At 46.0% G+C, this 13,297-nt stretch overlaps 1 protein-coding gene across 5 annotated transcripts in view; it reads left to right on the plus strand.

Moving 5' to 3' along the window:
• The window catches only part of LOC114040256 (arf-GAP with GTPase, ANK repeat and PH domain-containing protein 1), a 414,344-nt gene extending 401,403 nt beyond the window's left edge, over positions 1–12,941 (plus strand). The window contains exon 10 of one of the 5 annotated variants that reach the window (XM_027858294.1): positions 12,802–12,941. In XM_027858294.1, the coding sequence (XP_027714095.1) occupies positions 12,802–12,879 (78 nt within the window). In that variant the 3' untranslated portion in view covers positions 12,880–12,941. Of the gene's footprint in view, positions 1–1,129; positions 1,490–12,801 lie in introns of those variants that run through there. The other 4 variants (XM_027858290.1, XM_027858292.1, XM_027858291.1 and 1 more) reach the window with 4 other exon arrangements.
• Positions 12,942–13,297: the final 356 nt, after the last annotated feature.

The following is a 13,297-nucleotide window of genomic DNA, read 5'->3' on the forward strand; positions in this document are numbered from 1 at the left end:
GTTTTCTGGAGGCTTTTTCATTTATTCATTCATTTGATTTCAAAACCCTTATGGACCTCTGCCATAGTCCCTAGAACTTTAACTCTAAGAGGGTAGCATGAGGGTAGCCCCTTGTCTCAGGACCATTTCTATCTGAAGTCCATTGGGAAAGGATGGAAAGAGGGAGAAGATAAGAAGAAACAGAACTGGCTGACCTCTTGCATTTCTAGAATTGCTTTAAGGGTGACAACATTCTCTCTGTCAGTTATTCCCTTTGGAATCACTGGGTTGTTCAGACTGGTCCTTTTAGAAAACCATCAGCTTCCCACCTTAAACCGTTTGGCAGGGCTCCAGGGAGGGCTCCTTCGGGTGGGTTTGGGAAATCCGGGCTAAGCTCAGAGGAGTCCGTCAGATTGATTTCCTGCCGTCTCTTCACCGCTCGACCAGCCTGGGAGAGCCGCAGGGCACTGTCGTACCTGCTCCCTGACATTACAGGAAAGATAGGCTGTTCGTTTTTGCAACAGCCGCTCATGGGAACAGAAAGGGGCCTCTTAACTCACACCCCACCAAGAAGCTGTTTCAGGAGTAGATGCTGTGGTCTGGGGGGTTGAGGGGGAGAACAGTAGATGACGATAGTTTCCTTCCTTCACTCAAGGTGCTCAGGGCAGGTCAGCCCACCTGCCGCTGCTGCCTGAGAGAGCTAAGGTGGCTGCCTCAGATTTCATGACCTGAGATTCATAGAACCACAGATGTAGAACTGGGAATGACATCACAGACCAATCCCCTCATTTTTTCAAATGAGTAAACTGAGGCCAAACATCACGGGTCATAGATTGGGAGCTGAAAGAATCCTTTGTGGCTCTATAGTCCAACACCCTTATGAGGACCCTGAGGCCAAGAGAGGTCACCCAGCTTGGAGGTGACAGAGGTGGGATACGAGCCCAGGGCTTCCTGGCCCCCCAGCTCGGCACTCTATCCACTCCCCTGCTCCAACTCCCTCCCAGTGTAACCAACACTCAAATGTGCATGGATTTATGTAAATGTCTATTGCATCCTGTGCATATTTGTAAATGTTACAGAAAAAACAGATGTTGATGCCCCTGAGAAAAGATACTAACGTAATTAAGATTTTATTTTATTTTCGTTGTAGAGAAGATCTGGAGAGGCAGCTGGGGTATCGTAGCCAGCCAGCCAGCCCTGGGGCAGGAAGAGTGAAGTTCAGGACTCAGTGCTGACTTTCTAGCTGCGGGGTCCGGGTCAAGTCACCCACACCTCTCCCTGCCCGAGGCAACTCTCCCAAGAAGTGAAGTTCACTGTGTCTGAGATCCAGACCTGGAAGGGATTTTGAGTGACTAGCCCAAGGTCACGCAGGTAGTAAACCATCAGAGACGGGATTTCAGCCGAGGGGCTGTCCCCCAAACTGGCGCCCTTTCCACTTGACCACACTGTTCTTCGACAGCATCAGCTGCTGGCTGGCAAAGTTTCCAGGCTGATGGTTCCGTTTAAGAATGAAATCACAGATTTGTCCCCCCCAAAAAAAATTAGTATCACTGCTTGTGTTTTGTTTGTTTGTTTTTAACTAACTTAGAAACCAGCACTGGCAAATTCCTCACACAGTCCTAGAAACTGGACCTGATGACCTTATCTCAGGAAGGCCCCTAGACGTAAGCACCTCCCAGCTCTCAGTCTTCAGTCCTATGACTTCTCCTTTTACAGATGGAGAAACAGAGTCACAGGGTAGGAGACTTAGAAAAAGTCGCGCAGCTCCATTGGAATCTCTGTTCCCTGATCCTCCATCTTGCTTTATCTCCACCCCAACCTTCTGCCTTCAACTTGGGTTGTGGATTTTGTATGGACTTAGAATTTTGTACCTACATGCATTCCACAAAAGCTTTCCAGTACTGTTTTTCTTCAGTTTCCAAAAGAAACATGAAAATAATCCCCCTTGAATTATCCTGATCTGATCAAAATTGGGAGGCATCTAGCTTGGTGAAAGTCCTTTGGGGTGCATCATGGCCCACTGGGAGGCTGTAGCCAAGAGCCCTGGGATGGCGGTCACACCGTCACCCAATTGGAGAATTGCAAGGTCTCTCAGTGCCAATGAGGTCCTCATTTCTGCTTTGGATTCTGATATTTATTTGCCAGCCATGTGACTCTGGGCGATTTCTTCATTTTCCTGTGCCTCAGTTTCTCTGTTTATAAAACGCAGAGAGTGATTCTTGTTCTTCACTACTGGTACTAGGATTTGTTATAGATAAATGTCTCTAAATGTGAGCGGTTATCATTCTTTCTGACCAGTCTCTGCTGTGTATATTTGCATACTTATCTCTGCTGTAGCTTTTGGCAGTTGGTTTGATAACGAATTACATGAGTCCAGAATTGGCAGCATGTTTGCAGATGCGTTTGATTTTCTTGTCTGCCTCTTTGGGCTTGTGTAACTCTGTAGCATTTTCTTTGTCAACCGTGATAGGGAAACCGATGAATCAGGGTCTCCAGGTGGGTGGGATCAGAGGGCAGCCAGGCCGGCCTCTCCTGAACAAGAATGAGCCTCTCTGGAACTTGCCTGATCAGTGGTCATTTAGCCTTTCCTTGAAGCCCTGCAGGAGGGGGAGCCCAGGCGCCTTGAGCAGAGCTCCACCAGCCGGGAAGTTCCTCCTGACTTCTAGCCTAAGCTGGCTTCTTTTCACCCTCCCCCCTTGTTGCTGGTTTTACCTTCTGGGACCAATCAGAAGAAAGCTTATCCTCTCCCCCGAATGCCCCTGAGACTGTCATCGTGTCTCTCCTTCTAAGCTTAGTGCGCCTGGGTTCTTCATCTGCTTCTCCTGTGCCATCGATCCAAGGTCCTTCAGCTGCCTGGTTCATGTCTTCTGGGCCTTCTCCAGCTTCTCCGAGCCCTTTCCCAAACGGGCCAAGGGAAGGAGCCCACTGGCGTTAGCCTTGGCAAGAACAGCCAAGATCACCTATAGTTAGAGGCCCTGCAGCCACAAACTGTGTGAGCTTGGACCAGTCTCTGAACCTCCACCAGCTACTTCTTCTGTATCCATCCTTCCAATGAGCTTGGCCTAGCCGGCCTCTAGAGCCAATGACCTCAGCCTCACCCTTGGCCCAGAGTGTGAGTCCACAACTCAGGAGGCATCAGCTTCTGCCCCTGTGCCTTTGGCCCACCTACGTCCAGCTGACATACTCTTAAGCAAAACTCTGTTCTCTTGCTTTAATTATAATTCCTTGTCGGGTGTGTGTGTGTGTGTGTGTGTGTGTGTGTGTGTGTTTGTGCGCGTGCGTGCGCATGCGCACACACAGATACAGCACTGGGCCTGGAGCCAGGAAGGCCTGAGTTCAAATCCAGCCTCAAACACTTTCCATCTCTGCTCACTTAATCCCTGTTTGCCTCAGTTTCCTGTAAAATGGGGATGATAATAGCACCCACCTCCCAGGGTTGTTGTGAGACTCATATGAGATATTAATTATAAAGTGCTTAGCACAGTGCCTGGCATATAACAGGTGCTATATAAATGTTAGCTCTTACTATTATTACATACATATGTAATTATATGTGTCTGTATATAATATACGAATATGTGTATGTGTGTATGTGTAAAGTTAAGGAATAACACACACATGTACATATAAAGTTAAACTAAGTTTATTTTTCTGTGCCTATGCCCAGTGAAATGGAAACTGGCGTCATGTGAGGTGTGCATTCTGATTAAGGGGATTTCAGAAGTTGCTGATACACCAAAGTAACAATTTTATATCATTTATTAGCAAGTAAAACCACTTTTACCAAAAAATAATCTGCAATATCAAAAAGATTTCGGAGCCTAAAAGAAATTAAAAATGAGACTGACTGATTTTATAGGTTCTTATGGGCTCCCTAAAATTGCCTCGAAGAAATATCCCTTTTTATATCTGAAAAATCACATTCACCAATGAACAAATTCGGGGGAAGGAGGGGCAGTGAGGGGCAGTGGACAATTTGGGACTTCAGCCCTTAACTCGAACACCCGCTACTTGACGGAATGACCTTTTCTAAGGTCACTGGATTTAAAGACATTTAAAAACTGGGTTCAAATTCTGCCAGAGCCAGGTACTGGCTGTTGATAGGTGTGGCTGTGACTACATTACTTAACCTCTCAAATCCTCAGTTTCTGCACCCTAAAATGGGAGTGATGATCCTTGGAGTGGCTACCCAAGGGGGTTGCTGTGATCAGCGCAGTGAGGATGCTTCCTAGGCACACGTGCCCTCTCAGAGCTCCCAGTCTAACTACCAGTCAATCAACAAACATTCACATTAATACCATTTGGCAGGCACCGGGCTCGCTGCAAGGAGAGTGCTCAGCTCCCTTCCCTTCTCCCCAGATCTGCCTCCATTCAGGTAACTCAGAGCCCGATTCTGAACCTCTGGCGGCTAAAGCCAAGCCACTCTCTTTGACACTTTGTTATTTTTTGTTCCTAAGAGTTCCATGTACCTCCTTTGCAATACAATGTCATTTCCTTGAGGGCAGGGAATGTTTCTTTTTAGTCTTAGTAGGTAGACACTTACTCTGTTCTAGGCAGCTGGGTAGTGCAGTGGATAGAGCTCTGGGCTTGGAGTTAGGAAAACCTGAGTTCAGAGGTGACTTCAGACACTTTTAACCCCTTCCTTCCAGTGTTGTTATAAGGATCAGTTGAAATATTTTCCAAGCACCTAGCGCAGGGCCTGGCTCATAGTAGGCCCTTAATAAAGGCGCATTTCCTCCCTTCCTTCCTTGATTTGACGCCTCCTTGAGTTTCTCCATGGCTCACATCCTAAGCATTGCTAAGAAATTGCATTAGCCATTCAGCCTTAGGGTAGAAAACAAGACACATCTTTCAGACCTTTACCCGACACTGGCCCTCAGTTTTCTCCTCTTTAAAAAAGAGTCCTTTCCAGCTATGAATCCTACATTCTTTGCCCTAGTCACTCACCAAGTGTTTTCTAAGTGCTCACTGTGTGAAAGGCAGGGTAGTCCAGTGGCTAGAGAGCCATGCTGAGCTAGAATCCAGTCCCATCTCTGCTGTGAATGGGCTGTGTGACTCTGGACAGGTCATTTCCCTCTCTGAACACCCAGGCGACTCGATAAGATAAGAGTTGCCAAGAGGATGCAGATCTACTTTGGTGGAGGGCATTCCCTGACTTGGGAGTCCCCATACCAACTCAATCATAAGTCTAGCCCTCGTTCCTTGGTGGCAGGCCCTGCAGGAGGCAGAAGAGTGGGAAGGAAAAGAGCGGGACAGATAGACAGACAGATTTTTGTTCCATTGAGAGATATGATATATATACTCTGATAGAAAGATACGAAATCATTTCAAAAGCAAGAGAGTGGGGAAGGGGAGTTAGGAAATCTTTTGTGGAGGAAGAGGCAGCTAGGCTGGGATTTTGTGAGGTTCAGTGCCGGGGAGATAGGCGTGAGTTCAAATGTCCCATTCTGTCCTCTGGAGGCCACCGTGGGAGAAAGGAGTGGAGAGAGATCTGGCCTCTCACCTACACTGGCTCAGTCACCCTGGGCAAGTCAGTGAACTCTCTAAGACTGTAAGTGACAGAGACAGGCTGGCCTTCTTTGATGGAGGGATTGCCCTCCTTGCGAGGTCCTCTACACCTATGGTTTTCAAAGTGTAGTCCTCAGATCCCTGGGAATCCCTGGAGACTGTATTAGGGGGTCTGGGAGGTCAAAGCTATTTTCATAATAATACTAAGATGTTCTTTGCCTATTAAAATGCTCCTCCCTTTTCCAAGTATGAGCCTGGATTCTCTTCGTGCACTTTACCACCACAATATTTTTCAACAATTTGGACGCAGAAGCAGACAACTTTCCATTTCCAGCTGCCTTTTGTTAAGCCAAGAGACAGGCAAAAATAATATAACAGGGCAACTCTTCTCTCTTCCTTTTGTTTTGGAACCTATTATGTTAATATGGATTCATTCGTGTTATTTTAATTACTTGATATTTTTAAATGTTACTAGTTTTTACTTGTAGTACAATAAACATTGCCCACATAAATAAAAGCTCTTTGGGGGCTCTCAGTTTTTAACGCTGTAAAGAGATAGATCCTGAGACAGCGGATCCTTTGTAGCAAGGTAGTAACAGGGCCTGTCTCTGGCGCTAGCCCTGTCCTCAGGGCGCTTACCTTCTACCAGCATCCTATCCCCTGACCCTCCAGCCCAAGCATCAACCCTTAGATCCTACTAGAAAATACAGAAGCACCATCCTGGAGTTCTTCCAAAGGTAGGAATGAATAGTCATGCCTTCTCTAGCTGTTCTTCCTAATTGGAGTATCCAGAATTTACGGTATCTCTAATTGGTTGATTACTAGCTCTTTACACCATACTGTACTCACTCTGGGCCTTGTAAATTGCTTCCCGGCAGCTCCCAGCATCGTTAAATCTTTCCGAGCACTTGGCTGAGGTTGCACTGACCTGTGAAGAAATAATACAGAATAGCCCATCAAAAAGAGATACTTGTAAACTCATTTGAGGCGTCAGTGTGTGTTAGGACGAGCCAGCGTGCTGATGCTTATTGCTGGGGAAATTAAAGAGAGAGTTTTGTGCTAAGAGGCAATCCAGAAATTAGCTCCTGAATTAGTTGTTAATTGATTTGGTAATTCCCTCGGGTCCGCAGGCCCTTTTCCCCCCTTCCCTTTTTTGTTGTTGAATTCAGTTAACAGTGACTATTCCCAGAGCCCTTGAAATATTTTTTCCAATTAGATCAAACGTGCCCTTACTTCGGAGGAGGGACTTGAGCTCTTGAATACCTGCTCGGAATAATGCTCGAGGCAAATGGGACAGATCTAGAAATGCCCGTGCATTGACACCCCCTGGGCATGACCATCTGTGCGGGCACGAGAAACCCGCTGCCATCTTTCTACCTTGGAGTTTCCTTTGTCGTGCATGCTCTCTGTACTTGGGTGGGGACACCCTTCTTTCCCTGGCTACCATGTGAGCTCTACCGAGGCTGGGGCCGTTTTGTTTTGTCTTTGTATCTCCCAAGCCTAGAACAACGCCTGACACGTAGTAGGTGCTTCTTGGATGATTGATTGTCTCTCTGAAAGTAAGTGGAGGCATTTACGTTGGTGCCCTCATAAGAAACTGGACCTCATTCTCTCTGGTCTAGCTTGGGGATGCCTAGAAAAAGAATTCAAATGACCTTATGTTATTCAGAAAGGGTTCTTCTCACCTCACTTTAGCCTTGTTCATTCATTTCATTCCAAAAGCATTTATTAAATGCCAGATGTGTGCCATGCATTATATTAGGTACTGTGAACCGAAGACAAGCATGAAAAACCATCCCTGCCCTCAAGGGGTTTACATTCTACTGGTGGGAAACAAGCACACAAATATAAAAGGAGCATCAAATAAATAAAATATAGCACCTGGGGGGACCGTATGGGTGGGTCTCCTCTAGATGGTGGCATTGGTACTTTGAAGGAAATTAGGGCATCTCGGAAGCACAGGTAGAAGGAAGGGCATCCTAGGCGCCAGGGACGTGACTGGGCAAATGTGCAGAGGCGGGAGATAGGATGCCATTGAAGAGGAGCAGCAAGGTGCCCAAACCGGTTTTCCTAACTGGGATTCCTAGACAGGCGTAGAAGGAGGTGTCGAGGTGCCGTCAAGCTGCCTTGGACTTCGGAAAGAATCTTGGAACGTGTTCTTTCACATCTGTGGCCAGAGCTGCGTGTGGCCATTGGGACGGCTCTTGGGGTTCTCCGCCTGCAGCGTTGAGGTTCGTAGGCCTTTTCTGAGCCTCTGGGTATTTGCCCTCTTGGAAGAATAACGTTCTTTTGTTCCCTGCTCGTCACTTTGGGGATCTGGATGTCTGCTTGTGGCTAAGTTCCCAGACTCTGTGCTTGTTTACAGGTTGAGGGAGTAGCTTCCCATCCTTGGGCAGGATGTTGAACTTAGGACTTTGGAAAGAAGCTCGGCCCCAAGAAGAAGAAGATGTTGGAAACCCACAGGGATTTGTTTTCTCTTGAAGAACATAGAGGTGTCGCCCAGTGTAACTTAGCACAGACAATCAGAGTCCTTCAAAGGCTTATCCATTCATTGTCAAGCTTCTCAGGATCCCTCCATTTTCTTCTTGTTGAGTTGTTTAGTCGTGTCCAACCCTTTGTGACCCCATTTGGGGGTTTGGTGGTAAAGAGACTGGAGGGGGTTGCCATTTCCTTCTCTAGCCAATTTTACAGATGAGGAAACTGAGATCTACAGGATGAAGTGACGTGCCCAGGGTCACAAATCCAGTATTTGAGGTCAGATTTGAACTCAGGTCTTCCTGACTCCAGGTCAGGTGCTCTATCCACTGCGCCACCTAGCTGCTCCTTTTTCTACGAGGTCTTTATGTCTCCATGTTATGGGATTGGGGGAAAAAGCAACACTTGATTTGACCAATAATTTACAATTTACAATTACAATTTTGTAATTTACTGAGGCATTTTGGAATTAAGCTATTGAATTGGTATCCTTTAGCATCAATGGTAGCTCTGGGAGGTGTGTCTAAGGCCAGTGGAAGGTTGATGTCATCCCCTTTCCAGAGAGGCCAACCCTTCAGTTCCTCCAAAGTGAGGTCACTAGACATAGAGGCAGTAAGTACAGTGGAAAGAATGCTGGGTCTAGGGTCAAGGATCACCTGCCTCAGTCTCCTCATCTCTAAAATGGGCATAATGTTAATGGCAATGATGTCTCAGTGTTATTGAGAGGGTGAAAAAGAGATGTTTTGTAAAATGCTTTGCAAACCTCAGAGTACAATATAAATGCTAGCTATTATTGTTGCTGTTATTATTATTAATCATTGCTTTTCTTCTCTGGGCCTCAGGCACCTCACTTATAAAATGAGGGGGTTGTACTCAAAAGCCTGGAGCTTTGATTGATTCCAAGAACTTATTGGGAAATGAGACCATCATAGTAGATAATCATGATTTGTTCCACGAATACATCTCCTCGTTTAAGGACATTTGGGAGGCATTGGAACATATATTATTGTGAATTTAAAATCTAACCATCTTCCTATCTAATACATTAGAGGCCATCTGATCTAGTGGCTGGAATGCTAGGCTTAGAGTCCAGAAGAATGTGTGCAGATCTCATTTCTGATCTGTCGCTAGCTTTGTGACCATGAGCAACTCACTTAAGCTTTGTGAGTCTCGGTAACACAAGACTTGGTCACCGTGACTCACCACGCGCAGCGTGAGCACCTACTATGCGACAAGTACTGAGTGTTAGCTCCTGGAGACCTAGCGCCTCTGGCGTACCCCTATAATTGATCTTCTTAATTAGAGATGGGTTTTAACAATGCCTCATTGTCATAGGATGATGCTTTGACCCTCCCAAGCAGGAGGAGGGGAGAACAGTTACAACCCATGAGTCAGCATCTCTCTTCTTGGTGATACAGCGGTCGGCTTCGTTGCTGGCTATATTTGCCTAGAACTACCTTGATGACTTGGTCGTGACTATGTGTCACAGGGATCACATTGAGCTTCAGAGGCCCATAGAAAAGGATGACTCCTTAACAAATATCTTAGATTTTAAAAAATAAATATGCCAGGATGGTTCCTAAATGGACCCAAACTTCCCTGATCAGCAGTGATTGAGAGCCCACGGCCGAAGCACGCCAGAAGAGGGGGGATGGCAAGGGGTGCTCCAAGGACACAAGGGCCCTGGCTCTTAGGAGACTCCCAAGGGCCAGATGTGAGTCACAGGAAGGAGTGATACTCCTGGGCCATTCAAACATCTTTATCAATCCAGAAATTAAAAAAAAAAACAAAACAGCCTTTCAATGATCAGGGCTCATCTGGAGGTCATGCAGGCAAGACCAGGCGAGGTGGCATTTGAACTCGGGCTTCAGGCTCCAAATGTGGAGCTCTTCCCACTCCAGCACAGGGTCACTATGCTCAGAAAGGCTCTTGTTCTCTGGGACATATGATTCACATCCTCTCTGTAATCCATCACAAAAGGAGCAAACACTCATTATGTCCCTACTGTATGCCACGTGCTCTGCTCAGTGCTGAGCATACAAAGAAAGGCAAAACACACAGTCACTAGCCTCAACACTGTCAAATACTGATGGGGGAAACAGCATATACAGAAATCAGTAGCCACACCTACAATAGTCAACAAACATTTATTATGCATTATTATATGCCATGCACCGTGCTAAGTACTGAGGATACACAGAAAGTAAGAAAAAAAAACAACAACAAATAAGCCAATAAAACCAGTCCCTGGCCTCAACAAGCTCACATTCTAATGGGGAGGACCACGGGCAAATAACTATATGCAAACAAGCTATGTTGTTGTTCAGTTACTTCAGTTGTGTCTGACTCTGTGACCTCATTTGGGGTTTTCTTGGCAAAGATACTGGAGCGGTTTGCCATTTCCTTCTCCAGCTCATTTTACAGATGAGGAAACTGAGGCACACAGGGTGAGATCACTTGCCCAGGGTCACACAGCTAGTAAGAGTCTGAGGCTGGATTTGAACTCAGGAAGATGAGTCTTCCTGACTCCAGACCAGGCGCTCTGTGCACTATGGCACCCCGTAGCCGCCCTAAACAAGCTATGGACAGGATAAAAGAGACGTAAGGTCAGAGGGAAGGAAGCAGCATTAATTGGTTTTTGAGGGAGAGACGTGGAGTTACTTTAGAACAAAAAGCTACTTGTCCCAAGTCAGGTTGTTGTTTTAGAGTTGGAAGGGAGGAAGCTCAGATGCCATCCCTGCAAAGTGGGTGATAATTAAGAGGCAATGAATCCTCGTGGATATTTAGAAGGAAGAACTGACTGGAAAAAGTGCTTTGACATTTTCTATGTTGAATTAAATTAATTAGATGTATCTGGGGGCTACAGAGGATGGAGTGCTGCACCCAGAGTCAGGGTAGGTAATGAGTTCAGTTTGGCCATGTTGAGCTTAGGAGAGCTGTGAGATATTCTGCTAGACGTGTCCAGTAGGCAGTCGGAGACGTGAGACTGTAGATCAGGAGAGATCGCCCGGTGAAAGCGTATGGAAGGAGAAGTGAAGCGGACCCAAGAGCCTTTGGGGACCCCCTCATTGATGGGCATGACCTGGATGAAGAGTTAGCTAAGGAGAATGAGAAATGGTTAGACAAGTAGGAGAGCCAGGAGAGAGCAGTGCCACAGAAACCTAGAGAGAATGTCAGGGAGAAGAGGGTGGTCACCAACACCAAAGGGGAATGCAGAGAAGTAAGGAGGTCGAGGATTGAGAAAAGGCCTTTGGATCTGGCAAATAAGAAATTGTTAACTTTGAAGAGAGCAGTTTCAGGTGAAGGACGAGGTCAGAAGCCACACTGCAGACAGTAAAGAAGAGGAAAGGAAGGTGGAGGCGTCAATTGTGGATGGCCTTCTCAAAGAGCAGTCACAAAAGGGAAGGGAGAGAGAAGACAAAAGCGAGCTGAGATGAATGGATCAGGGGAGGCTGGTGTGAGGATGGGAAGCATGGGTGTGTTTACAAGCAGTGGGGAAGCAGCCAGGAGAGGGGAGTGATTGAAGATAAGTGAGAGTCGGGATGAGAGAGGGGCCAATCTGCAGGAGAAAACAGGATGGAACGGGATCACTCGTGCACGGGTAGGGATTGACCTTGGCAAGGAGAAAGGCTGTGTGAGATGGGTCTGAGTGGGGCGAAATGGGAGGATGGGAGAAGAGGGAGCTCTCAAAGCGAAGGGCCTCCCTTTGTTCACTGACATAGGAGGCAAGGGTTTGAGCTGAGACACAGTAGAAGAGAGAACCCAAGGTCGTGAAGTTGTGTGGTGCAAAGGAAAGGGTTCTAGATTTGAGGTCCAAGAACCTGGATTCACACCCAGAGTCAGAGGACTTGGGTTCAAAGTCTAGTTTGTCGGCTTCCTGCCTGTGTGACCTTGGCCTGGAGGTCAGTGTCCTCATCTGTAAAGTGAACGACATCTGAATGGCCTTCCAACTCTAGAGGCTCCTTGATCCCTAATTCAACAGACACGGACACATGTGTGTGTGTATATCTATATCTATATCTATGTCTATATTTATCTATATCTATATCTATATATATCTATATCTACACACACATAATAATTCTGGAGGGAGGGGAAGAAGGAACCCTAAGCTTTTGAGCTGAACCTTTAAGGGAACCCTTATTGGGTTTCAGGAGGCAGAGAAGAGGAGGAGGAGAAGCATTATGGACCTGAGGGAGAGAGAAAAAAGCTATATAGTAGCCTAAAAGTAGGTTATGTAATTGACCCCAGACTGTTTAAGGCCACTTCGCTTCAGATGGGTTGCAGTGACTTCTGGTTTAGTTGTTTGCAGTCATGTCCAACTCTTTGTGACCCCATTTGACAAAGAAACTGGAGGGTTTGCCATTTCCTTCTCAAGCTCGTTTTACAGATAAGGAAACTGCGGCAAACAGGGACGTGACTTGCCGAGGGTTACTTAGCTAGGAAGTGTCTGAGGCCAGATTTGAACTCAGGAAGATGAGTTTTCCTGACTCCAGGCCTGGCATTCCATCTACTACAGCACCACCTAGCTGTTCCTACAATAATTTAGAGATAATTAAGAGGCATTGAAATGCCTCCCATGTTCCAGGTCCTGGGGAAACAAAGTTGAAATGCTTCCTGAACTTGGGGAGTCTACATTCTAATAGGATACACAATCAGCACAAACATACACATACATACACACACACATACGTATGTACACATGCACACTCAATAAAGGGTTTTGAATCAAGCAAATGAGATCTAAAAAAAAACTTGATATGCTTCAGAAATGTCAAATGCTGTGATTTATTCATCATCATCATCCTCTGTCTGGTTCTATTTTTTTTTTCTCTACAGCTGGGAGAGATGAAACATTTCTCCAATTCAAGGTCATCAAATGAGCCTCCTTCCAGGAGGATGCTGAAGCCAGCTTGAACTGGCTTGCCAAGCCCATCGTTAAATTTTCTGTGTGAGCATTTAAACCACAGGAATGAGCAGATGCCATAAATCATTCTGGATTTATGGTTTTGTTGATTGTCTAGACTTGATACAGTGACAGAAAAAAATGGTAATAATGCAGATTAAAAAATAGTAATTATGCAGATTGAACTTAAAAATGTGTCCTGCCTTTCCAGAGAACTGCTTGTTAAATATTTCCCAACATACCCTCTATCCATATGCCCATCAATTCATTAAACATGGATTAATTTATTAAGTAGTATGAGGGAGCTAATGATAAAGGTTTTTCATCATTAATCCATCACCAAGCATTTATTTAGCACTTGTTGTATGCCCGGCACTAGGCTACGTTAGGGGGAAACAAAGACAAAATTGAAATAGTCCCTGCCCTCAA

The sequence above is a fragment of the Vombatus ursinus genome, unplaced genomic scaffold (assembly GCF_900497805.2).
Source record: "Vombatus ursinus unplaced genomic scaffold, bare-nosed wombat genome assembly UNPS02012901.1, whole genome shotgun sequence".
NCBI classification, from domain to species: domain Eukaryota; kingdom Metazoa; phylum Chordata; class Mammalia; order Diprotodontia; family Vombatidae; genus Vombatus; species Vombatus ursinus.